Source organism: Kogia breviceps, chromosome 20 (genome assembly GCF_026419965.1).
Source record: "Kogia breviceps isolate mKogBre1 chromosome 20, mKogBre1 haplotype 1, whole genome shotgun sequence".
In the NCBI taxonomy this organism is placed as follows: Eukaryota; Metazoa; Chordata; class Mammalia; order Artiodactyla; family Physeteridae; genus Kogia; species Kogia breviceps.
In genome coordinates, this window is record NC_081329.1 from 29900187 (window position 1) to 29926190 (window position 26004).

The window sequence follows — 26004 nt, forward strand, 5'->3', positions numbered from 1 at the left end:
TCTTCGTGAGCTTCACTTTGGACAAACTATAACTCAATTCCTCCCCGGACTCCCATGCCTTTTTTGCCCTCCAGATCTTTCGATTTTCATGCAGTGATATTCCTTGCCTCAGGAACTATATTCAATATCCTATGACAAACCACAATGGAAAAGAATGTGAAAAAGAATGTGTATATCTGTGTAACTGTATCCCTTTGCTGTGCAGTAGAAATTAACAACTGTAAATCAACTGTACTTCAATAAAATCGAATTTCAAAAAAATTTTTAAAAAGAATGCCTTTCCCACCCCTCTCCACCAGCCCAAATCTTGCCCAGTATTTGAAAAGCCTACCAAATTCTATTTTTTCCTTAAGATTTTTTTTTTTTTAAATTTTCTTTCTTTTTACTTTATCACAAAGTGAATCAGCTGTACATATACATACAATCTCCTCCCTCTTGCATCTCAAGAATTCAAAGATTCTTGAATCCTTCCTGCAGCTGAATTTCAGTAAAACTTTCTGTCTGCTATTTTGTGGTCCATCTCCATTCAGCCTCCTTCTTTCTCTAAATCCCTATCTTCCTGTCAAACCAAGAGCTCCTTTCTTACCCTTTTGTACCATTTACATCACCCCGCACAGGGCCTTGTATGCCGCAGCTATTCTGAACGAATGAAAGGAAACATTTCCAACGAGTCAAAGAACGTGGACACAAGTAACATGAATAAAAGCCGTCGGATACTGCATGGAACAGAACGATTCTACTCTGATTCGGAGAACGTATGTGAAAAATATATCAATTTATTATTCCAGTACAGTATCATACAGGTGTGCCAACAGAGTATAAACAAAAATGAACTGATATAAATATGCTAGAGCCTAGTTTATTAGTTATTAAAATGATACATGTCTCCTGTCCTATGATGACATTTATAAAGAAAAAAGAATTACACTCTACACAGCAGGATTCCTTCCGAGAGCTATAGCCGGAGAAAGGGAAAACGCGACACTCGATTCGAAGGCTGGATTTGGCCAGCCAGCCCGTCCCTTATTAGGAGCCGCCTGCTGGGCTTCCTGGTGACTAGAGATAGACATTCTAGTCCTACTAAGACTATTTCTAACCCTTCTTTCCTGAAGGATCGCGTTCTCGCGTTCCCTTTGCCTACTGAGACACACTTTCACCTTTGCGGTCCCGTTTCGAAAGCTGCTCACGTGGACAGAGGAGGTGGCCTTCTGCCCCGGGGGCCTGGGATCCCAGGAGGGGCTGGCGTTTACCCCTCTTCCCATCAGACAGAGTACGTTTCAGACCTGAAGCCCTGAAAGCTTCCAAAACGGGAAGGTACCTATGGAAATGCATCCTCCCCCACCTGTGCTGCGTGAAGAAGGCCCCGCCGCAGTGCATCCTCGGAGGTGAAGGAAGCAGGGTCTCCGTGATGCAGGGAACCGGTGCCCCCTGGTCATGGCCGTGTGTTGTCCCGAACCCAGTCCAGGTAATTAGTAACCTTGGTGTACACGCCCGGGATGCCCTTCTGGCCACAGCCGAGGCCCCAGCTGATGACGCCGACCAAGGTCATGTGGTTGTCCTTCATACACACCAGGGGGCCGCCCGAGTCACCCTGCGGAAGGGAGAACAGGTCAGCTCTTTGCAGAAATGCAGACTCTTTGGGGGGAGGTTAGGCTGAATGTTTGTAGTGTTCCTATGTACTTTTTTTAAAATATAAATTTATTTTATTTTTATTGATTTGGGCTGCGTTGGGTCTTTGTTGCTGCTCGCGCGTGGGCTTTCTCTAGCTGCGGCGGCGAGCGGGGGCTACTCTTTGTCGCGGTGCGCGGGCTTCTCATTGCGGTGGCTTCTCTTGTTGCAGAGCACGGGCTAGGCGCGCGGGCTTCAATAGTTGTGGCGCGTGGGCTCAGTAGCTATGGCTCGCGGGCTCTGTAGCTGTGGCGCACGGGCCTAGTTGTTCCGCGGCATGTGGGATCTTCCCGGACCAGGACTCGAACCCGTGTTCCCTGCATTGGCAGGCGGATTCTTAACCACTGTGTCAGCAGGGAAGCCCTTCCTATGTATTCTTCAAAATGCTCAGTTCGGGGAGGGAAATTTTATCTCCGTGACCTTGGGCCTTTCCAGAATCAGGTTGTAGCTACGTGGTGAAACGGAATTGAGATCATTGCTTGGACATTTCAGGTCCGCACCCAGGCTGTAACTCCACCACTTATTAGCTGTGCAGTTCCAGGCTAACTGGGCTTCAGTATTCTTACCTGAATGATACTGAATAATAATAATCTAAAATAGAAATCATACTGCCTCCCTTGGCTTAATTGAGAGAAAGCTTGCAAAGCTCTAAGAACAACGTGTGGCATTTAGGGAAGCTCCTGGTAATTGTTAGCTCTTGTTGTCATATTGAATCGAAATGAGTGCTGGTTTTGTTTTTAACTTGCGGCTAGTGAGACAGGCTGGGACCTGGGCCCCTTTGCTGCAGTGCTTGCACCTGGATACACCTCTGCCGGAGCAACAGAATAGAAAGAAACTGTATGGGACTAAAAACAGCTGCGTGTACGCACAGTTGGGGCAAATTATAGACAAAAAGGTACAAAAGACCAAAAAAACTCAACTGCCACTTCTGAAGAGCCGGGAGCAAAAGCAGGGTACTGTGCAGGCCCCCTGCACACACCACCACCTGAGGAGGGGTGGGCAGACCACCTAAGCCACGCCTCCTGCCCAACCCCTGGACCCACCCGACCCTACCCTCTCCTCCTATAAGGGGCCAGCTCTCCCCGCCCCTCAGCGAGCACGCAAGCAAGGGAACCTGTTGTTTGTTCTCACTCCCCCTTGCAGCTGCAGGGGCCCCAGCAAAGCCTTGCCTGAATTTCTTGTCAGGCCTCTGATCAATTTCCACTGATTAAGGAGGCCAAGCACCCGGTGGGTGACACTAGCTGATAGGTCACGGTTTCACCTTGCATACAACCTTTTATGACTGTCGAGCTAGGTGGTGGAGGTGTCTGAAAAAACCTTTCAAAGAAGGAGGAACCAGAGGCTGTCAAGGAGCTAAGAGGGGGAGATGCTGGTGTGGTCTCCGCATGAGAACTAAGCCTACAGTCCTCAGTGCAAGAGCCCGGCCTTGCTGTCTCTATCCGCCCCTCCTCGGCCTCAGTGGGGAGCCCGGCACACTGTGGGCACTAAAACAGCCCAGCACGGACGGCTCCTTGGCTCTATTTAGGTCCTAAGTACACAGGTTGCTCTGTGTCTTACGCCCAGTTATCATGAAATACAAGTAAGTACTAGCTCTGATAGAGAATACTAACGCAGAGACCCCCAAAGAGTGTGATTTCCCAGGGGAGAACCGTCATCTGAGGGCTGAACTTGAGTTCCTAAAACTTATCTCACAAATCACCTGTGTCCTACTTCCCGGAAGCTGCCTTCCCCCTCTACACAATGGACTCCGGTTCCCCAGCACCCACAGAAGTCAAAGATGTCGTAATTTGTGTTGCTTTATCCATCACTTTGATAGTCATTTAATTGCCTGGGCTTACAGGAAATCCTGTACCGGGTGGTGGCTCTGGTGCAGACACTGGGGAAATTTCCTGCAGCTTAGATTTCTTGAGTTTGGGTGACTTTGATCTTGCTCCAGTTGCTTTATTCTCTGAGGTCCTCATCTAGATCCCCAGCACCTCACCGAGATGAATCACTGCTTTCCGGCTATCACTTTTTTTCTTGGTTAAGAACCTGTCGGCGCAGGAGTACTTCTGCCCTTGGAGGGGGAGGCTCAGGGGAGGAGAGGCGCTCGCTCGTGTTTACCTGGCAGGCGTCATGCAGGTTTGCTCCGTCCCCGCCGCTTCGTGTGTCTCCGGCGCACAGCATGTTGTCGGTGACAGTCCTGTTAAGCAAATACTGGGAAGTGCAGCGGCTGGATGGGTACAGCCTGACATGGGCCTCCTTCAGGCGCTCGGAGTAGAATGGAGAAGCTGAAACAGAGGAGGAAGGCGTCTTGTGGTTTTAGGGAAAGTTATTTCGAAACCTTTTGGAAAGAGAAAGCTGAACTTTCCAATAAGAGCTCACGTTTATCAACCTTTTACACGTATTAAGTTGAATCCTACGAAATGGCCAATATTTTCTTCTTTTGACCTACGGAAACAGCAGTTTCCTAGAGTTTCACCCAGGGTTTCTCGACAGCGGCACGACTGACACTGGGGCCAGATAATGTTTCTGCGGGGGGCTGTCCCGTGCACCGTAGATGTTCAGCAGTCTCCTTGGCCTCTACTCACTAAAGGCTGGTATAAACCTCCATCCTGAGTTGTCACAATAACTGACACTGCCAAGTGTTTCCTGAGGGGCAAAATCACCCCAGTTGAGAACCACTGGCTTAACCTAATATCTCATTTAAACCCCATCGTCTCTCCTTCGCTTGCCACCGAGTAAACGGAGGCTTGGAGCATCACGAGATAAAAATCCATGCCCGGATCGCACTGCTTGCAAGGTGCAGGGCGAGGATTTGAACTCAGGGCTACCCGACGGCAGAGTCCAGGCACCCCACCCTTAACTAAGCTCACTCCTCTTCTTATCAGAACCTCCTTGAACTCTCAGGCTCCTAAACCCCTTGTGCTCCCCGGACCCCTCTTGACCTGCACGGCCGCCCTGTGAGGCCGGGAGGGCAGACGCTGGGGCCTCGCTAGGCAGGAACTTGCCCTCACGGTCACGGTCACGGCGGCGGTGCCTGTCCCGAGGGTGGACACTCGTGGGACCACGTTTTCCTCCCTCTGGTCAGCACCTGTGCTCCGGTCCACCCCCAGACGGACAGGACGGGGCCGAGATGTCCTCGCACTCACAGGCCTCGTGCTTTCCGTAGCCAGACAGCTCGCACTCTGTCCAGTCTGGCAGCTGCAGGCCGGCGTCCGGGAGGCAGACGGTGCGGACGGCGTCGCTCTCCAGGGCGCAGGTCAGTGAGTCCGATTTCAGCTGCAGCAGCGCTGGAGGGGGTGGGTGGTGGCGAGGATTTCAGGGGGGAGGAGGGAGGGGGCGGGGGTCTGGGGGGAGGAGGTGGAATTGCACACGTGCGGGTCCGGAGTTCCCACGGCAGCAGGGAGAGCGAGACATCTTACCTATGTCATTGTTGTAAGTGTCATCGTCGAATTCCTTATGGACGATGTATTTTTCTACTTCAAATGTCTGCTCCTCCTTTCCAGGGACCAGCCGGTACGTCCTGCCCAGGACCACCTTGAGATGGTTGGGAGGGTACCTGATGGAGAGACGGCTCGAGGATGCTCTTCTCTAACGGGCCTGGTCTAAGGCCTTAGAGAGGAGGAGGGTCCGCCGTGTTCTCATCCCTACCTTTCCTGGAAGCAGTGGGCGGCCGACAGCACCCAGCAGGAGCTGATCAGGACCCCCCCACACAGAAACCGCTCTCCGGGGGACCTCCTGTTCCTGGCGAAGATGGCGGCCTGCCACGGGTGGGAGGTGATATCCGTGAACAGGCCTCCTTTGATGCGGAGCTGGGGCTGCTTGTACTGTCTCAGGCCACAGGTGACTGGGGAGGGGAGGGCAGAGCCGGGGTCAGACCTGTGGGCCTGGGCGAGGTTCCTGAGCCCCATCCTGGTGTCTTGACTTGGAACCCGGGTTTCTACTCCCTGCTGCACTTCTGCAGGCTGTACAGAGGGATGGAGCCATCTCCACGGCAATAAATCCACAGGCGGCACGTGGTGGGTGTCCAGGAGGGGCTAAGCACAGCACTGTATGGACCCTATCCTTGACCCTCACGGCACTCAGCTTCAGAGAGGCTGGGACCTTTTAGCCGAGGTGACAGTGGCACCTGGATTAGAACCCAGATCTGACTCCACAGCCGGGGGGTCTTTCTGCGATGCTTTGTTACCTCGACTTTTTTCCTGCAGCCGCTCCCTGGCTTAAGAAATAACGAGGCATTGCAGCTGCTTCCTGGGGAATGTCTACCCCGTTGCTTTCCCATCGACTCAGCCTTACCCATCCTCCCAGGCCCACGGGACAGCCTGCCCCGTCACGAAGTTTTCCTAATACTGCCGGCCCACTGGTACTGCCCGCTGAGGATGCGCCATGCGTGCCCTTGGTCATAGGTTCGCTGGTAGTTTGTGTCCTACCTGCCCAGTTAAACTCTATGTGCCCCGAGGAACAGTCTGGCTGATCGGTGTGTTCACAGGAACCGAGTAATAACAGTCGGTTCTCAGACGATTTCTAAAGTTTCATTTTTTTAGCAAAGTGTGCCAACTTGCATTTCTCTCGGTCTCCACCCCCCCCTCCGGGTAACCCCGCCCCCCTGTGTTAACTGGGTTCTGGGAGGAGGCGGGAGAGCAGCCTGGAAGACACGGGAAGCGGCAGAGGGCACGGTCAGGAATGAGGCTAGGCACGAGGAGGCGGCCGCCGCTGGCCTTACCGCACTGGGGCACGTCGCAATACTCCCACGTCAGCTGGCGATCCTTCAGCACGTGGCACCAAGGCTGCGCGTCCCCATCTGGGTTCCTGGTCATCAGGAGGGAAGGTTTCCGATCACATCACAAGCCGGGGAAGAGGGGACGGCTGCCCAGCTGGGAAGGAGGGCCCTCAGCCCCGGGCTGGGCTCAGCCGCAGACCCCACCAGAGGGAAATGACTGTCCCTTTTTTCTTCTGCCATTAACGTTACGTCTTCATCTCCCAGCCGTGCTGGGAAAAGACTCTTAGGATGGAACAAAGGGGCCACGTGAGGACAGCACAGATGAGGACAGACCCTCTAACGTGGGACTTGGGTCAAGAAACTGGAGGACTGGGTCACATCCACGGTTCCCTCCCACCCACTGGGTCTTTCATGTAACTTTCAGCATCAGACCCCTCCCATCGCGCTCCAGCCCCGCCCTCTGCGCAGACGCCGCGGACCCCGTGCTGCGCACCGGCAGTGATTGTGCTTGCCCAGGCCCAGCGCCTGCGCGTTGCTCTTCCAGGCGGTGTAAATCTTGCCCACCAGGATCATGGAACTCCACGGGAGGCAGGAGGCCCCAGACGTGGTGAGGCTGCGGGTGCCGCGGTATGCCAGCCCTTTCTCCTGGTAGCAGTCCCCATCGTCTTCTGGAACACAGGAAATCTAACTGAAACAAAGCCACTTAAATGCTAAAGCAGGCAAGTGCGGTTTGCAGCGGGGCCTAAAGCAGAGCTGCCGGCCTGGGACGCCCAAGGCAGGCAGCCCACCACCCTTTTTCTGTCCTTCAAGCCCTTTCAGACGGGGTGGTAAGTGGCTTCCATCCGGTGCCAGCCTCCATCATGGGCTGTGGCTTCCTTGATGGCTGTGTTAAGAGAGACTCTGAGGGATATTCAGGTTCAGCAGGAAAGGGTGCTGAGTTCAGCTAGCGGGGATTATTCCTGGAGCTGCTTGGAAAGCAGTTAGGGGCTTCCTCGTGTATACCTGACAGGCTGCTGGGAACCTGGGTGCTTCAATGGGGGGACACGTGGACAGACCCAGTTTTCTCAGATATTGTCCGCTAGGGTCCTGAAGGATTTGTTGGACTTGGGAAGGAAGGGAGAGTATGAACCTTCAAATGCTGTGTATTTGCCCCATTTTACCCTCTTTTCTCCCCACTTGAAACTGACAAAGTATACTACCATGCACAGATAGCATAGTAATAAGGGACCTTTAAGGTCATCGGGACCAGTGACTCCCAATTTATACCAGAGCTGGGGGGTGGGGAGGATGCTTTAGAGTTGCTCTAGAGAGTTCTTAAATTCACAGGAATATCAGCGTCACCTGTAGACTGAATGTACACAATTTTTGTAGATGTATGTTTAGACCTTTAAAACATATTTTCCCTACTGTTGTGATAAATAACATCATCATTTGCGAAAGCACCACTGAATTCACAGGACCTTTTTGTAACTGAGTGTTTTTTCAATCTGGGGAATTTTCTCACATTAAAAGTCTTTACAGAGACACAGAGAGATCTTGAGAAACAGGTCCATTAATCAAAAAAGAGAGAACCTCCATGCCGTCTCAAAGGAAATCACCGATACAGCCCCATCTTCTCCGTTGATGAGGAAACAGAGGGCCAGAGCTGTGCAGTGATCAGCTCAAGGTCAAACAGCTAGTTACATGCCAAGCTTGGGCGAGGACCAAAGCCTCTTGACTTCCTTCCCTCTGACACCGAAATGATTAACTACCAGCCCAGTCCTTTGTTTCCTCGTTTGCAGAAGGACCCTCAGCGCCGTCCTCCAGACCCTTCCCCCCCGCGAGGCTACAGAGGCCATGGGGAGGCTGCACTTACCCTTGCCGCAGGCTGGCGTGCTGCAGAACTCAGAGATGTACTTCCCTGCCTTGAAGATGTAGCACCAGGGCTTTGAGTCTTGGTCTGGGTTTCTGAAAAATCAGCCAGGAAGGCCAGGGGAGGTGAAGAGTGAGGCCCTCCTCTCGGGCCATGGGCTCTGCACCTCTTCCGGGGAGAGAGTTACGCGTGTTTGTTGTACACAGGAGAGTCGGATCGTGTCGGGTGGAGGTATGACCTTGTAATCGTCTTTATTTGGAAATTAAGCATGGTTTGCGGAGGTGCACGTGGCTGCCACGTTGACAAGGGGTGCCCCGTGACGGAGAGCTTTATGGCTTAACTGGGCTACTGCGCCCAGTTGTTTGATCAAATGCCAGCCTAGGTGGTGCTGGGAAGGGCCGGGCCAATGTGGTTCACATTTGCAGTCAGCAGGCTTTAAATAAAGGAGATCCCCCTCCATCGTGTGGGTGGGCCGCATCTAATCAGTTGAAGGCACTACACGCAAAAGCTGAGAAGAAGTTCTGTCTCAGGACTGCAGTATCGACTCGGGTCTGAGTCTCCAGCTTGGGGAGACTGCCTACAGATTCCAGACCTACCAGCTCCCACGATCACGTGAGCCAATCCCTTAACATAAATCTCTTTATGTGTACACATTCTCCTATTACTTCTCTGGAAAGCCTGACAGAGCTGACGCAGGTCTTTCCCCGACCGTGGCAGCTTCTCGGCAGAGCAGATCCTCCCGGGCGGGGAAGGCGGCCCCCTCACCTGCAGTAGTTGTGATTGCCGAGGCCCAGCCTGATGGCATCAGGCCTGCGCCCACTGTAGGGTTTCATAGCCAGGCTGCTGCTGTTCCAGTTGACGCACTCGGCCCCGCTCTCCGCTGTGCTCCACGTGCCTCTGTAGGTGACGCCCCGGTCCTTGTAGCATGTGGCGCTGGCATCTGAGGGGAAACAGGACACACGACACCTCCCGTGTGAATCCTCCTTTCATTTAGTTCCCAAAGCGGGGGGGCGGTGTCTCACCTCAAACCACTGAGGCAGTAGCTGCTGAGCTGAGCTGCTTGGGTGACTGGGTCACCCCGCTGACGGGGACCGTGCCAGTCTCCAGATTTGTGCCCGAGGCCCTAACCACCCTCGGATGATCCAACCCATCCCACCCCAATCCCTCCCCAGTCACTGCACGTTTGCTTTTGCAGCTGGGATTTCACCCTGGTGGGTCTGTCTCACGGCCACCCATCTATCACTCACCTATTTCACAGCGTTTCCCGATGAACCCTTCAGGGCACTGGCAGACGAACTCTGAGGAATAGAGGGCCTGCCAACATGTCCCCCTATTGAAGCACCGAGGTTTGCTGCAACCTGTCAGGTAGAAGCAAGGGAACCCCTAATTACTTTCCAAGCAGCCCAAGAATATATGCGTCAGAGTCGAAGCGTGCTGTTTACGGGCACACGTGATTCTGAGCACTTCACAAAAACGAACTCATGGACTCCTCACAGCCGACCACGAAGTCTGAACGACTGTTCTCCCATTTTACAGACAAGCAAACTGAGGCTCACGGCCTCACGCTTTCTGCTCGGCACCTTCACCGCGGCCTAGGGCAGAGCGTGCCTGCAGCCCCATTTGAAGGGCGGACAGGCCCGGGACCGTGACAGACAGGGCTGGGGCCGTGAGACTGGATTCGAGGTTCACAGCCTGGCTGGGGTGGACACGTACTGTTGACGGGCACCGAGTGGCACTGGGCCCGGCCACCGTTGCACCAGCAGTGCTCCACCCTGTTGCCCCTGAGCAGGGGCCGCAGCCAGGACTCATGTTGCAGGTACGTCAGCTGTGTTTTCTCGTCTCTGCAGGTCACTGTAATGACAGACAGGCCGGCCTCTTTAGGGCCCGTCTCACCCCAAACTGACGCCCACCCCCACCCCACCCCCGGCAATCCTGCTCACTTTTGGAATAATCCGTCCTTTGTTCCTGCCTTGCTCTCTGCCAGAAGACAACAAATACCCTCTATTTTGTCACCAAAGACCCCTTTCAGTTTTCAGAAACAATTTCAGATTCAGTTTATTAGGGGGCAGTGCCAATATTACTTTCCATATGACTATGTGATCTTTACATTCAATTTCCTATGAAAATCAGTTATTTTCTTGAAAGATATAATAGAATATAATGGTATAGTTCTATTTCCTTGTTTTAGTTTCAATGAAATATGAAATACACTTATGACAAACAATAAAAAAAGACCCCTTTTATTGTTTTTCCTCTGATGGGCCCTTGTTTTGAAAGAGTTTATCTATCAAAACACATTTATTAGGTAATACTCTAATTTTTCATTTTAATTCATCAAAAATATGCACATGTACGCAACTGCCTACCAGAATTTTTGATCCACATTAGCATTACCACACTGAGATGATGCATTTCTGGCCCCAAACAAAGAAAACTGACATTTTAGTCTGTGCAGAAAATTTGCTACTTCCCTTAGTACTTTGGTATAATGAAAATAGTTGAAGTACTCCCACGAATACACTTTCCCTTTTTCTCTCTCTCTGTTTGCACCCCAGAATGCGAACTTAAAACATCGTTAACTTTTAATGAATTGAAGCAGTGATGTACACTCAGTGTCAACAATACTGCTGTTCCTTTAAGAGGGCCGTCGGGGCCAGGGTGCGCTTGCAGGAAGCACTGTGCTATCCGGCCGCGGAAGCAGTGAGAGTTAAGCTGTGACTCATTCTGGGGGAACTTCCACCTTAAATGGGTGTTGCAGAGCCTTTTGCGGTTCGCGGGCCTCTCACCGCTGTGGCCTCTCCCGTTGCGGAGCACAGGCTCCGGACGCGCAGGTTCAGCGGCCACGGCTCACGGGCCCAGCCGCTCCGCGGCACGTGGGATCCTCCCGGACCGGGGCACGAACCCGCGTCCCCCGCATCGGCAGGCGGACGCTCAACCACTGCGCCACCAGGGAAGCCCGCCTGCAGCTCTTTAGATCAGAGTCAAGACAGTCGGGCCGTGAGCACGTTTTATTCGGGGGATCCTAGTGGGAACGTTCCTTGGGTTTCTAGTCTCAACTCTAGACACGTGCTCACGGAGGTGGTCTTCCCACAGCACTTCCGTGAAGCAACCCGGGTTAGTCATCCCTGAGTTACCAACCGAAGAAACAGAGCCACGGAGAAGCTAGTTCACAAAGATGCTGGATGGAGTGCAAGGCGCTGGCGATCACAGCCCAGGGAGAGGCCCCGGAGGACCCAGGACCGTGCGGCCTGGCGGCTGTGGGACCCTGGCAAGTCACTCCGTCTCTCTGGGCTCTGTTCTCATCTGTGTAATATTCGAATCCGTCTTCCTTTGTGCCGCTGGGCTTGCAGGCTCCCAGCAGCAAGCGACTCCCAGGCATCCTGACCCCTTGAGGACCTGTTCCTGTCCCCTCAGAGCCTGTGTGAGTGGCGAGACAGGACAGAAGCATCTTAGCAGAGTCTCGCCTTCACGGATCTTGAGTGAGCGGGTCACATGGAAACAAAATCCCCCGCTGGAGCCTAAAGCACCCTGACGCTGACCCTGACCTTGAGCCTGACTTGCCTCCACCCCAGTGACATCTCACCTCCACCTCTGTGCGATCTGGCTCCTCTCCTGAGTCGCCTGTGGATTTCCTGCAAAGAAACCAGGGGTGGAGGAAGAGTTAGCACATGCTGGGTGTCTTAGGAATAAGGGTGGTCAAACCAGAAGACCACCATCAAGCCACCAATCAGAGGCTGCCTGCCCAGAGCATCTCCCTCAGGTAGTGGGCCCAGGTGGAATGTCCATCACCTGCCTTCCTGTCTAATTCTTTCCCCTCTTCTAGACCAGTCCTGTCCGAAAGGACTTTCTGAACGAGGGAAGTGTCTAACACCCGGGCCCTGCAATGTGGTAGCCACTGGTCACGTGTGATGACTGAGCACTTCAAACGTGGTGTGACTGAAGTGAATTGTAAGTTTTATTTAACTTTCATTAATTTTAAATTAAAATAGCCACATGTGGGTTAGTGGGGTTGTATGCACGCACCCCCCCGCCCTCCACTGCAATCCCATCTCCTCCAAGTAGCTGCCCCAAGTCTCCCTTCTCTAAAATCCTGCTGTGCGGGCGTCACTCACGTGGGCCGAACGATGCCCTGAGCTGCCAGGCGTCTGCAGAGAGCACGTGTGTTGTGTAGCTTCCATCCCAAGTAGATAGTACACAGCACACGGGCAGCTCGCCTGCTTCCATGGCTCACAGCGCCTGTACTGTCTTTTATAAATACTTTATGGATACATTCAGACACATCCTTTAAAAACAGCCCCAAAGAAGGCATTGAGAGGCAGTGTTGACTCAAGTCAGAACGAGTGCCTAGGGCTCCGCTGGAAGCCTGGATCCGAGCATCGGCCACCGAGGGCAGTGTGTCCAGCACAAGAGGGCACACCCACCTGGCTGGGTGAACTGAAGACAGCTCCACAGAGCAGCAGGACACACAAGAGCTCTCTCTTCATTGCGCTCGTCATTTCCTCAAATTCTGGAAGAAGAGGGCAAAAACCTTAACCGTGTGATGTGAGAGGACCAAGAGGAGAGCAAAGTTCAGGAGGCTGCAGGTCTCCCCCCCCCCCCCAGCGTCGGCTCCCACAGCAGGAGAGGCCACGGCAAGTGTCTGAAGGGTGGTGTCTTCTTATCGTATACCTTTTTTATTGTGGCAAAATGCACATAACAAAATTTACCATTTTAACCATTTCTAAGTGTAAGTTCAGCGGCATTAAGTTCCTTCACACCGTTGTGCAGCCGTCACAACCATCCATCTCCAAACTTTCATCTTCCCAGACTGAAGCTCTGTACCCGGTAAACCCGAACTCCCCGTTCCCCTGGCAACCACCATCCTACTTACTATTTCTATGAATCTGGCTATTCCAGGTACCTCATATAAATGGGCTTATATAGTGTTTGTCCTTTTGTGTGTGACTTATTTCCCTGGGCATAATGCTGTCAAGGTCCATCCATATTGCAGCATGGGTCAGAATTTCCTTCCTTTTTAAGGCTGGATAACATGCCACCATCTGCGTGGACCACATCTTGTTTATCCACACACCTGATGATGGACAGGGGTTGCCGGAAGATGATTTTGCCCAGACATTTCTTTGGGCTGAAGGCTGAGACCACCTCTGGCACTTCCTGGCAGCCTGGGACCTCAGGGTGCTGGTTTGGTTTCCCTTGAAGTGAGTTGCTGCCCTGGGGTTGACTTAATGTCTCACCTCTGACTTTTTTAGAGGAAACCGTAGGAATTTTGTTGCTGACACATCTCAGAGCCAGCCTGCCTCAGATGACCTGAGCTCTTCGACTTGGAACATCCACGCCTCCTTGTCCAACAAAGGAAAGTCTCCCACCCCCAACTCCCCCGCAGCACCCCGGCTGCACCGGGAAACCAGCCTCTTTTTTCTAGACGGGGCCCGTGAAGTGCAGGTTTGCGGAAAGGAGGGGAGACATCTGGTTTTGGTCATCAGACTCAGATCTTCCTGGACCTGCATCCTTGGTTCCGTGTGCCTTTGCCCTGGTGCCCTCACCCTCAGCAGCCCCAAGTGGGTTAGTCGGTTGGGGCCTTATTCTGTGGTCTGGCAGCTCCACTCACTCCCTCGTCCGCAAGAATTAAATCAAGGCTTTTCTTCCCTTGACTCACTTCCCCTCAGTCACAACAACTCTGGTCCCATCCTCCCCCCTCCCCCCGAGCATCCCAAGGGTCCCGCGGATTCAGAGACGTCCGGGACTTTGACCCTGGCGCTGGCTCGGGCTCCTTTCCTGTCGGAGGTGCCATCCCCTCAACCACAAGCTCCCTTCAGAGCGAGGATGAAAACATAGAGGGAGATGGTGGGAGACGCTCTGGGCCCCAGTGACCTTCTGGCGCCGCTGGTAACAGGCAGAGGAGGGCACGGAGCTGTGCGGGGTGGGGGGGGGGGGCGGGAGGGGAGGGGGCCGGACAGTCTGGGCGGCGAGTGTCCTCGGGCTCAGAGGGCGTCCTGCCTGCCAGCCAGCACGCCCCTCCCCTACTGCGAAGGAAACCGAAAGAAGCCAGGATCTGGGTCTTTGTTCCAATCCGGCCTGCCCAGGGCCCCTTCCCGGGCAGGGCAGGGCAGGGTGCGCTTCTTGGGGGCCCTTTTCTCACTCATTGCAGGAAGCTTGCTGTGACACACTGGTTCCAGGCAGTTTCAGAAGGAAGAACTAGGGGGTCAAGGGCATCTGAACAGGAGCCCTCGGGGGAGTCTTCTGATCACAGGCGATCATGCCAGAATTTCTTGCTCAGTATTCCTCGAATTTCCCCTTCGTTAAAATTTCCCCAAATTCCTCTTCAATTCCCCTTCTTAATTTTAACCCAGTACTGATAACTTTTAAAAAAAATAAATTTATTTATTTATGGCTGTGCTGGGTCTTCGTTTCTGTGCGAGGGCGTTCTCTAGTTGCGGCGAGCGGGGGGCCAGTCTTCATCGCGGCGCCTGGGCCTTTCACTGTCACGGCCTCTCCCGCTGCGGAGCACAGGCTCCAGACGCGCAGGCGCAGCGGCCACGGCTCACGGGCCCAGCCGCTCCGCGGCACGTGGGATCTTCCCGGAGCGGGACTCGAACCCCTGTCCCCTGCACTGGCAGGCGGACTCTCAACCACTGCGCCACCAGGGAAGCCCATAACCTTTTTTTTTTTTTTTTTTTTTTTTTTTTTTTGCGGTATGCGGGCCTCTCACTGTTGTGGCCTCTCCCGTTGCGGAGCACAGGCTCCGGACGCACAGGCTCAGCGGCCATGGCTCACGGGCCCAGTTGCTCCGCGGCATGTGGGATCTTCCCGGACCGGGGCACGAACCCGTGTCTCCTGCATCGGCAGGCGGATTCTCAACCACTGCGCCACCAGGGAAGCCCCCATAACTTTTTAAAATAGGTCTTCTTAAACACATTCCGCCTCTCTCTTCCTGCTGTTAAATCATTTTTCGCGTTTATAGGTTGTCCCACCTGCATTATCTCAGCCAAGCCTTGGCGATGGGAGAGCTCTGCCCTCTCAGGACTTCACGAGCAAATTCTGAATGAAACAATGAACGAGCCTGCGAACAGGGAATCTGATTCTCTTTCATCTCGCCTGCCAACCAGCCAGGGCTTCCGGCGGGTTCATTGCCCTCACACGCGGTGGATAGCCATCGAGTTACTGTGTAATTTCAAGAACTCAGGGTCATCCTAAGTGGAGCACGAGTCTAGGTGCTGGAAAATCGCCAAGTGCCAAGTGGAGCATTAAGACGTTTGCGTTCCCGGGACAAATGGGGGAAGGGGAGCCGGGTGGGGGGAGGGGTGCCCTTAGGGCTGAGTGTAAAGGCTCCGACAGCTGCACGGCCTCAGGCACTTTTGCAGCTAAAGAAGCAGCATTTGGAGGGTATTTTTGTCTTCTGCCCCGGGGCGGTTGGAGCCTGTCTCTCTTCTATCAGTCCTTATTAGTACTGTGCTGCGTTTGGCCTTGCTGGGCCTGGAGCCGATCCAGTGCCTAAGAGCCTCACGCAAACCACATGATGTCTCCAACCTCACTGCACAAAGGGGATGGAAGCAGCTGGTCAGGCCAAGTGAGGTGAGGATGACAAAGAAATGAGTCACCCTGCCTGCAGACAAGCAGTGCCTTCCCAAGACAAGGGAGTGAGAGGGAAGGAGGAAATCTGTGTCCTGGTTGTGCCTTGGGAGAGATGGCAGGGGGTGTGGAGGTCTGGGGGCAGCGGCTGGACAAAGAACAAGTGACCCCAGAGAAGCAGACTGGACCCAGGACCCTGGGGTCCATGCCAGGGCGGGCCTCAACCCTGGACCACAAGCTCCCACCAAAGGGAGAGGCGCCGGGTTGCCCATGTGAGGCCAGTAGGAGCGGGGGACTTGAGGAATAAACATAAGAAGTCCTTTGGAGGTTCATTTTATAAATACAAAACTTGTAACTTTTTTCTGTGCTCCTTTCCTTTTGCTGTATTTAATAGTTTCCCAGAATCAAAGAATTAAGAAAGTAAGGAAGCAAGAGGAGACAGGAAGGAAGGAAGGACGGAGGGAGGGAAGGAAGGAGGGAAGGAGGGAAGAACTGAGGAAAGACAAGGAAAAAAGACCACGAGGATGACTGACTTTTGTGGGACTAGAATCCCCGAGTCACTGGAAGCATCGCTGTATGGCAGGGAGTATGGAAGGATTCTAAGGCCCGTGGTTCCCACGCTCCCAAGGCCCCAGCCCTGGCGGCCCACCCTGGCACATAAAGTCAAGTTTTGTAGATTTGCAGAAGGCCCCCCCTCTCAGCGGATGGAGCTCAGTCGATGCAGAGCTTGGCAAGTTGACAGAGAATCTGTGCAAATTAGAAACATCAGGACACGTGGCAAATAAAGCAGGGCCTGGATTCGCAGGCTGCGCCGGGCAGGCATCCTTGTGTGGGACCAGCCTGCAGCCTCTGCCTCCAGGGCATCCCCCGACATGCCTAGAAGCGGTGCTGGATGCTGCTTGGCTGCAGAGACAAAGTGACTCTGTTCTCTGACCTCTGAGCAGCTGTGAATGATGACTGCTCCAGGGGAGAACAATGGTGTGGTAACCAGGGAGGAGGGTTAGTCTCCAGGAGCCAAGGGTGCCACTGTGCCTGGGAAACGGATCACGCCAGCCAGAAGCACAGGGTTCCTTTCTGCAGTGGTGACACGGGGAATGCTGATGGATGGGCTGGAGTCTGGGTGGGGTGAGGCCATGGGAACGGCAGCAGGACAGCCAGAGGAAGGTTCTGGGGAAATGCAGTGGAGCCTTGTCCTCAGGGTCTTTCACCGTCCTTTGCAATGACCCGTTCTGTCCACCTGCCCCTAGAAATTGCTGCTCTTAGGAAAAGAACAGATACGCTCATTCGCATATGGTGTGACTGCATAAAAATTAATGTGCTGCCCTTCCGAAAAGCATCTATATTTCGAGACATCAAATCTGCTCCCAGGGGATGCAAAACCAAGAGGGCTAGGCTCTCAAGGCTTCCTCCAGGGCTGACCTTCTGTGGTTTCTATTGTGAGAACAGACGCTGTGTGAACTGTGAAACACTTATACGTGGGGATAAGTACTTTCATGTAAACACTCAACCACATCCCATACGTGACCTGCAATAAAGGTCTGGACCAATGCAGTTCTGTGATTCTAGGTACAAACAGTGCGATTGCCCGGAAGTTAAAGAACTTGAGGACTTGCAGTTTCTACTTTTGGCAGCAAGAAAAAGGCAGAAAGCTGAGCAAGCTGGAGGACTGTGGAAATTGCAAGGGAAAGATGAAGGCAGATTGAAACTGTTATCAAATTTTGCACCAGTGTGCAAGGTTTGCTACCTTAATCGTTGGTAAAGAGGATTCTTGGGATGTTATTGCTTTGCAAAGCTTCTCTCTGGAAATCTGAGTAAGAGAAAGTCCGCCTCCAAGGACACCAATACTCCAAAATGACTCAGGACCTCAAGACAAACAACACCTTCCCCGCCCCGCCCCGGGCAACCACCATGCCCAGGAGAGATGCCAACAAATTAGAAAAGAAATGGTAGGTCAGAACGCCTTGGAAGAGCAAAGGCATGTCACTAAGTCAGGGCAAGAGATAAAGTGAGATGGGGGGAGGAAGCAGGCTTTGGAAAGGGGGCTGAGCTCCCACAAAAGCACACCTGTGTCTGGACCAGCGTCAGAGCCCGGGGCCGGAGCCGTTAGCCTGGTAGCTCTGGTCCCACCTATACAGGTCCTGCTTTTTATAGAGCTCATGCTCTCAGAATAAAAACCATTTCCCAAAACTGCCATCACAGAAGCAATTCTTAGCTTTTCCCTAGAGATGAGCCTACTAAGTGAAGTCAGTCAGACAGCGAAAGACAAATACCATATGATATCACTTACATGTGGAATCTAATTTTAAATAATGATATAAATGAACTTATTTACAAAACAGAAACATACTCACAGATTTCGAAAACCAATTTAAGGTTACCAAAGGGGAAACATGGAGGGGGGAGGGAAAAATTACGAGCTTGGGATCAGCATATACACACTACTATATATAAAATATCAATAGGTAATTAATCAGGACCTACTGCACAGCACAGGGAACTCTATTCAATATTCTGTAATAACCTATATGGAAAAAGAATCTGAAAATGAATGTGTGTGTATATATATATATATAAACTGAATCACTATGCTGTACACCTGAAACTAGCACAACACTGTAAATCAACTAGACTCCAATAAATCTTTTAAAAGTAATTTTCTATGTGCCAAAGCTTATTTCCTCTCTTCCTGAACAGAACTCTTTATAACTAAGGAAAAACAGAGGAGTCTGGGGCTTCCCTGGTGGCGCAGTGGTTGAGAGTCCGCCTGCCGATTCAGGGGACACGGGTTCGTGCCCGGGTCCGGGAGGATCCCACGTGCCGCGGAGCGGCTGGGCCCGTGAGCCACGGCCGCTGCGCCTGCGCGTCCGGAGCCTGTGCTCCGCAACGGGAGAGGCCACAACAGTGAGAGGCCCGCGTACCGCAAAAAAAAAAAAAAAAGGAGTCTGTTTCTTATCTAACTGGATTGATTCCAGTGAGGTAAATAGGATAAAAATCCTCTCCTGGCACCTCCCATCCTCTCCCATCTCTACTCTGTTACTCAGGGCAGAATTCCCTGCAAAGCATCTTCAAAATATAGGCACATGACCTGTGTCCAAGTTTTATACGACATCAACCTACTCAGAACAATCTCTCCACCGTCTGCCAGGTAATCCTGCTTATCTGGAGGAACTCAGGGAGTGCAGTTGTGGGTCTAGGAAAATAGAAGCCCATCTAGCCTCTTGTACAGAAAAAACAAAAGAAAGCCTTTCCTTATAAACTTAGACCCTTGCAAAGAAAACGGAAGGTTCAGCTGGCAAAGCTAACGTCACGAGTCAGTGCCAGGACATGTCATCACCAAGTCTGAATCTCAACAAACCTGCAGTCGAACGGTAATCTAAGGGAGAATCTTGATCAGCAATGAGCTAGTTTCTCCTGTTCCTTCCACTCCCTAAAGCAAACATCACTACAAGGAATGAAATACGCAATCATTTGATAATTCTTCAGTCTCCTTCCAGATTACAACACACGTGAATCAGGAAAAAATGATCCGAGGGTTTCCTTGTATCACTGCATGCGGAAATTTGTCCACATTTTATGAGGCTCACGTGAAAGTGACTGTGATAGCGTATTTTTGAGAAGTGCGTGTGGATGAATACCACTTACTTCTCTGGTACGTGTGACCACTTGCCAGGCATCCACTGAATCATTTAAGTCGATATTGTTATCTCATGTTTGCAGATGAGAGAACTGAACTTCCAAAAAGTATAGGGAACTTGCTCTGAAGTGACACGTCTCGTAAAGGGAGGAGTAGGGTCTCAAGACCCCCGGGTCTACCGAAAAACCAACAGTCGCTCTTTCCACGAATCTTACTGGGTCCTGAGGCTGGACTCTCATGTTGTTACTGGGCTTGGAGTTGCTGCGGAGAGGAGCTGCTGGTTGGAGTGCAGGGAGCATAGCCTCTGGGGCCTTAGTTCAAACTCTAACCACCGCTTACAGGCTGTATGTGGTTCCCGGTTTTCTAATGGGCTAGTCCTTTCCACTCTGCCTCACTGGGATGGCAGTTAGCGAAGAAGCAGGTAAAGCCCCCAGTTACTGGCCTGCGCACAGCAGAGTTAACTGTACAATACTTACTGCCAGGAGCGCCCTCTGGACGGGGGAGCGGCAACATTTACAGCTTCTGCTTGGAACGTTGACTAGAAGGGAAGCCAAGTTCTATGGGGGTCAGCATCAAGTTCAAGTGTTAATACCGAATCCTGTCTCCTAGGTCATCTGGAGATCTTGCTATAACCTGTACCTGGATTCTTTACGACGGAAGTCAAGTTTCATGCCCTTCAGCTATGTGTACACATCAGTATTCAATGGAGCCCTTATTTCCTGGATTATGGGGTGATGTCTTTTATCCTATTTTCAATCTGTTTTTTTGTTCACCTTTCCCAGGCCTCCTTACACCACACACGCCAGGGCCGCTCTGAACTGGGCGAGGAAGGTGAAGTTCGAGGCCGAGGCAGCTGGAAGGTCAGGCCCTCAGTACTGATACGGGCTGTCTGATGCAGACCGTGCAAATGTTTGAAAACCAGAGACATTAAGCAAGAAAAATAAGGAAACCGGAGCTTCTCAGAAAACCAAACCAAACCAAACCAAATCTCCCCTTTCTCTCTGCAGCCCGGGTGGCAGGCACTGGCTCTTGCTGCAAAATCAAACAAACTCCTCTTTTGTGTGAACATGAGCCCATGTGAATAACCAGCAGAGACCAGTTATTGGTGGGCTTTCTGGTTTGCATTATTCATAGTAGGATACCGGGTTTAGCGGCCTGCCCAGCCCCTCCCCGCCGCCTCCGGGGAACTGCCTCTGCAGAGGTCTCTAACCAAGGGCCTTGGGAGCCTCCTGGGTGCCATCAGATCCCCATTCCATCCACCTTGACCCGAGCCCTGGTCCATTCTGGTTTCCTCTCTTCCCGAATTCACAGGTGATGACAGAGTCTAGGAAGGGGACAGACGAGTAACTAGACAAGCACACCCCACACATCGGTGCTGTGATATGAGGGGGTCGGGTGGGTGGAAGGTGGGCACACAGAGAAAGAAGGGGTCCTGCTGGGATGTGAAGGAGGGGATCCAGGTCACTCTTGTTGAGGTGGGCGCTGGTCTTAGTGGGCTTTCTGGAACGGACACTATATAAGCTGTTTGTCAAACAAAGGCAGGAGTGAACCAGGCACTGGAGAGGTGTCGCTGGCAAAGCACGGCCCCAAGATGGGCCCATTGTTTGGGGCCCCGGGTAGTGGAGGCAAGCAGCCAGAGCCTCTTCATCTCCAGCACGAACACCTTTCTTTGGGCAAAGGAGTCTGAGTCACACCCCGCAGGCTCTCCCTTGGAGGATGTCCCTAGGAGGAAGTGTAGCTTGGAAAGCCCAAGAGTCCTAGAGATGTAGGGGCCTTGGGGGAGGAGTTCAGCTGGGATTCCCTAATGTCTAATTGTAAGTTAAAGGAATCCTTGCGACTATAGAAGAAACAGAAAAGGTTCTTGATACAAACATCTCCTAGTATCTGGGTTCAGCCTGACTTTGAAGTGGTCTTTCAGAGGCTCCAGGTGGAATCAGGCCAGACCTCTCCAAGCCACTGTGTATGTATCAGGAGCGTCACGTAGCCCTCCTGCGCAGCTGAGCTGAGCCCACGGCCAAGACTCACCTTCCAGATCGTGGCCATTGGTGTGGACGGTGTGGGCGGCTGCTAAGGACCCTCGACTGTATCAGTTCCACAGGAAGAACAGCCGCTGGCATTTCCTGGGAAATCACGATCAGAACCAGAGCTTGCCTGAGTCGTGCCTTCAAAAACTGTTTATGGGGCTTCCCTGGTGGCGCAGTGGTTGAGAGTCCGCCTGCCGATGCAGGGGACGCGGGTTCGTGCCCAGGTCCGGGAAGATCCCACATGCCACGGAGCAACTAAGCCCGTGAGCCATGGCCGCTGGGCCTGCGCGTCCGGAGCCTGTGCTCCGCAACGGGAGAGGCCACAGCAGTGAGAGGCCCGCTTACCGCAAAAAAAAAAAAAAAAAAAAAAAAAAAAAAAAACTGTTTATGAAATGCCTGCTATGGACTCGGCACCTGGTTCCTTTTCCCTTCATCATAGGTCTTAACTTTCAGGCGATCAAAGGGCTTATCTTTCCCTCTACACCCTTCTACAGAAGGCTTTTTCCCAGGAAGGAAAGTGGAATGTAAAATGCACAAAATATCACTAAGAGAATGTGCTGTCCTTATATGTAAACAGACACCTAAGCCAATAGCAGGAAACCATGTAGCTGGACTTGGGGTTGAGCCAGGGCAGATGGTCTTGAGGATTCCTTCTAGCTGGAACTTGCCGTGAGTCTACACTTGATCTTAGCCAAAAGGCCGAGAAGCGATTCTGTGAGTCTAAATCATCCTCACTTTTTATCTGGCTTCACTGGAGACTCACCACTTGGTTTTGTGAGCTGGTCGACCAGGGTGAGGTTTACCACCTGAAACTACTGACAGAATTTTTCTCTGTGCAAAGAGAATGGCCCAAAGAAGGAATGGACAGAATATTCTGGTCCGTCCCGGCCATCTTATCAGAACAGAGCTGAAAAATCACTTATCAGAGCAGAGCTGAAAATCACTCGCAGAAAATAGGAATTTTATTCTGAGACTGCAGATGCCCGAGAGTCATCGAAACTGAACACTTTAGCTCGAAACCCAAATGTTCCCTCCCCACCAGATACTCGGTATTCAGAGAAGCCCGTGGATTTTGAATTTTGACTGGAAGTAAGCCCACTATTAATGCCATGAATCCTGCTGCCGCCTCAGCCTCTCATCCAAATAACCTGCCCAAACTCTGGAAGCTTTGGAAGATCTAAAGCCAGCACCGCTCTTCCCAAATGATCATCCAGCCAAAGGGCCCCTTACACTGCTGTAAACCCCTCGGACCAGAGGAACTCCTGTAGGTAGATCAGTGACAGACCCCACCTGGGCTGTAACTTCCCCAAATGCTCTGTGGTCCTGGCCACCCATTTACAAAAGCCTTCCATGGGGATGGTGGCCTCAAGTCACAGCGCCAGGGGTGTGGCTGGGTTGCTTGTTACAATCACTTGAAATATACTGATCACCAGCTCTGCTCACCAACATGTTATGTCCCCAGGTCCGAGAGTTCCGCCCTCGATGAGCAAACACTAGTAATGGGATCATTTATCTTCCCCTCGAAGCAGGAACTTTTCCAGGCTGGTGCAGAAGCCCCTGAGAGCGGGACCATCCCTGGAAGACTCTGATATGGGAATCCACAAACTAAACTGAGACGGTCCTGGAGAGTCTGCACAGAGACCGAGCCATTCGGGCAGAGAGCAGCCTCTCACTTGCTCGTGACAAGAGCAGTTCAAGGCTGGTGTCTCTGAGAACGTTTTAGATGGAATCAGTTGATGGGTAGGATGGAGCTATTCCTATTTCAATATTCACGGCGCCTCTGCTGGTGCCCCGTCTGGCTTTGCCCTCACAGGAAGCACTTACCTGGCAGCTCACTGTGACCGTCATCTATTGATTCTGGGCCAGTCAGTGTCTAGATCCCGGGGGGAGTCTCCTTGTCCACTGGCAAGAATTGCTAGGAAGTCCTTTTGAGGGAATTCCACTTAACGGTTGTGTTTCAGAATTTCTTCATGGAATTGCGCACACACACACACACACACACACACACGTAATTTTTTTCTGTCATCCACCAGCTGCTGCAGGAGATCACCACTGCTATCCATATCAGTCACCACTACCACACAGCTTTGGGCTTGAGTTTGTCATCAGTTACCTGAGAGCTCCTTCCTTTCCCTTTGCCTCCTACCTTCCCTCCCTGGGAGGTTAAGAAAATAAAAATAATAGCACTGAGAGCCTAGAGAGCCTGACATGGTCTCTGCAGAGTGCTCTGGGAATGAAAGACCTTGCTGTTATTTTCCCCTGTAATCGAAAAGTCCTCCAAAAGCCCCAGCCCTTGCACCCCAGGCAAAAAGCCAGAGGACAAAACCTGCCGTGGAGGTGGGGGACGAGGCGGGAGATCAGAGGCCTCCCTGGGACTGTCCTCCACTTCTCTCGTCCAGCACTTCCCTCCCGGTGAATCCTCTGTGGGCAACTCACTCACTATCCAGCCCAGCCTCAGTTTCCCCATGGGCTCAGACTCCCCCCACCCCCCATGGACCCTCCCGGCTCTGACCCCATCAGCCCGTTTCACGTTTCTTGCCCTTGAGTCATAAGATGTGCCCACCGACTATTCAGAGCATTTCTGTATCATTCTTTTCACTTTCCCCTTTGCAAGCCGAGATTTCCTCTCCAGGAAGCACAACCGTTCTATCCTCTCTCTTCCCCTGGCGACATGGCCCCTGCAAACACTTCAGCCCATCCCAACGAGATGCACATTCGAAAAGAAATCTCCCCCTGGACGAGGATTCTAGCTAATCCCCTCTTGGCCTGAATTACAAAGTCGGCCCCTCGGTGTAGACATTCCTTCATGGGCTCAGAAAGACTTTTAAGAGAGAGAACCGGAGCGGGGGTACAGAGAGGAACAGAATCCAACCTACCCCCGCCGCGAGCCTTCTCCCCGCCTGAAGAGGCGTCCTCTTCAGCCCCAGGCTCCGCAGGACCTCGGCTCCGCTGCACAGCTCCCTGCACGGCTCCCGCCTCCTTTAAATTTCAAGGCAGGGGGTGGGGTCAGTGGCCCCGGGTGGGCGGGCTTCTCTGCGGCGGGAGGATGCCCGGCGGACAAGGCCACCGGAGCCAAACCAGGGCGGGCCTGTTTGTATAAAGAGGGGGAGGAAGTTCCCCATGGAAGCAGCACTGCCCATCCTGGCTTGAGGCCAGGCTGATTATTCACGGTCCTGATGTCTGAATCACAGCAATTTGGGAGTTGGACGGGACCTGAAGAATCCTAGTCTCGAGCTGCTAAAGGGACCCTGAGGATCTGCTAGCTCTAAGACCCCCACTGGGAAGATAGGCGTTTACAATTCTAAACAAACACACGCGGAGGGGACAGGGTTCTTCTGGAATCTCCAGCAGTACCTCTGCCGCTCCGGACACAAGAGGTCGGAACGGCTAGACTGGTGGACCGGCCGCCCTCCGGGCAGAGGAAGTACCGGAGCTGAAGCACCTGGGGGGCGGGGACACGGGTAACAGGTGGGGGGGGGCTCCGCCTCCTCACCTGCAGTGGAAAGCGCCGCAGCCTGGACTCAGCCACTCCCCAGCCCTGTCATCTTGGGGGAAATCTTTCTGTAAAGTGAATCCGGGGTCGCTGAGGTCTTTTCGTCTCCCGAGGTCTCCAGCTGGGCTGTGGATAACAGGTTGGGGCGCTGAGCCGATGGCTCTGCCTAAACGCGGCTGAGCGCGCCGGAAATTCCACCCCTCCCCCCACCGCCCACCCCCTCCCGACTCCGGGGAAGCGTTTCAGCGTCCTGGAGTTTGTTCTTACACGTAAAGGCCCCCGTTGGGCTTGGTAACCCCCTTGCAGAGGACTCATAAATAAGGGCGCACCGAGTAGGGGAAAGGGCGATACTTGAATCAGCTCTGTCAGGAATGAGGGATGTGACCTCAGTCAAGTTTTTCAATGACGCTGATCTTTCGCATCTGAGGTCATGTATGGATTAGAGAGAAACACTGCCACACGAGATCCCTGGCACATCCCAGGGTGCAGTCGGTGGCATGTGTTACGTCGTAGTCTAGCCAACATCAGGCACCATTATGGTGAGAGAGAAGTAAGAGAAAGGATGCCAGAGAGGGTGCAGGAGGCTGGATGAGGAAAGTGTGGGATGGCTGGCCAGACGTCCTGAATTCCGATCCGAACTATGCTCACATCTGTCAGGTGATGAGAGCTGCTTTAGACGTTGGACAATAAGTCAGTCATGGACAATGCTGAACTGTTCTTCCATATTTTTATCAAGCCATAGGTCCGCCAATGGCTGTTACAGGAAAGGGGTAGTGGGGGACCGAGTCAGGTACACTGGCGCATGGGAGCCAGGCAAGGTGCAGATAAGCCTTATCTGGAGACAAGCATCGGATAAGCTGCAGCAATGGGAAGGGGCTGTGCCTCGGGACGGTCTACTTTCCTGTAACATGTTTTACCACGATGATGCTTGGAGGGTATTTTTTTTGGCATTTCTATTCAGCAGGGTGGAAGGGAGGTGGTAATAAGACTTTAATTTGGGCTCCTGTAGAGGATGAATGATCCCATTTAAATGCTTAGATCACATAGAGACAGCAGTCCGGG

General features: G+C 52.6%; 1 protein-coding gene across 5 annotated transcripts; it reads right to left on the reverse strand.

The window, feature by feature from the left end:
* Positions 1-756: 756 nt before the first annotated feature.
* Positions 757-25269, reverse strand: PLAT (plasminogen activator, tissue type). Of its 5 annotated transcripts, none has more exons than XM_067022642.1 (15): positions 24943-25269; positions 24326-24428; positions 12644-12729; positions 11806-11854; positions 9936-10073; positions 9470-9580; positions 8988-9162; positions 8226-8317; positions 6864-7038; positions 6374-6459; positions 5302-5497; positions 5073-5209; positions 4800-4940; positions 3772-3938; positions 757-1591 (listed from the first exon to the last, which is right to left on the reverse strand). In XM_067022642.1, the coding sequence occupies exons 3-15, from the start codon at positions 12716-12718 to the stop codon at positions 1433-1435; spliced, it is 1701 nt and encodes a 566-aa protein (XP_066878743.1). In that variant the 5' UTR covers positions 12719-12729; positions 24326-24428; positions 24943-25269; the 3' UTR covers positions 757-1432. The 5 variants fall into 5 exon arrangements, with proteins under 5 accessions (XP_066878743.1, XP_058905253.1, XP_066878744.1 ...); XM_059049270.2 differs by having other exon boundaries at positions 6864-7035; positions 24943-25089; XM_067022643.1 differs by lacking the exon at positions 9936-10073 and having other exon boundaries at positions 24943-25232.
* Between the last annotated feature and the right edge of the window lie 735 nt (positions 25270-26004).

Bases quoted from the DNA above. Each gene is read 5' to 3' on its own strand.
- PLAT (XM_067022642.1), bottom strand. From the start codon at position 12,718: ATGACGAGCGCAATGAAGAGAGAGCTCTTGTGTGTCCTGCTGCTCTGT. The intron at 7,039-8,225 runs GTAAGTGCAGCC...CCTGTGTTCCAG, and splicing joins CACGCCAGCCTGCGGCAAGG to AAGACGATGGGGACTGCTAC. The intron at 3,939-4,799 runs GTGAGTGCGAGG...CCTCTGTTTCAG, and splicing joins CTACGGAAAGCACGAGGCCT to CTTCTCCATTCTACTCCGAG.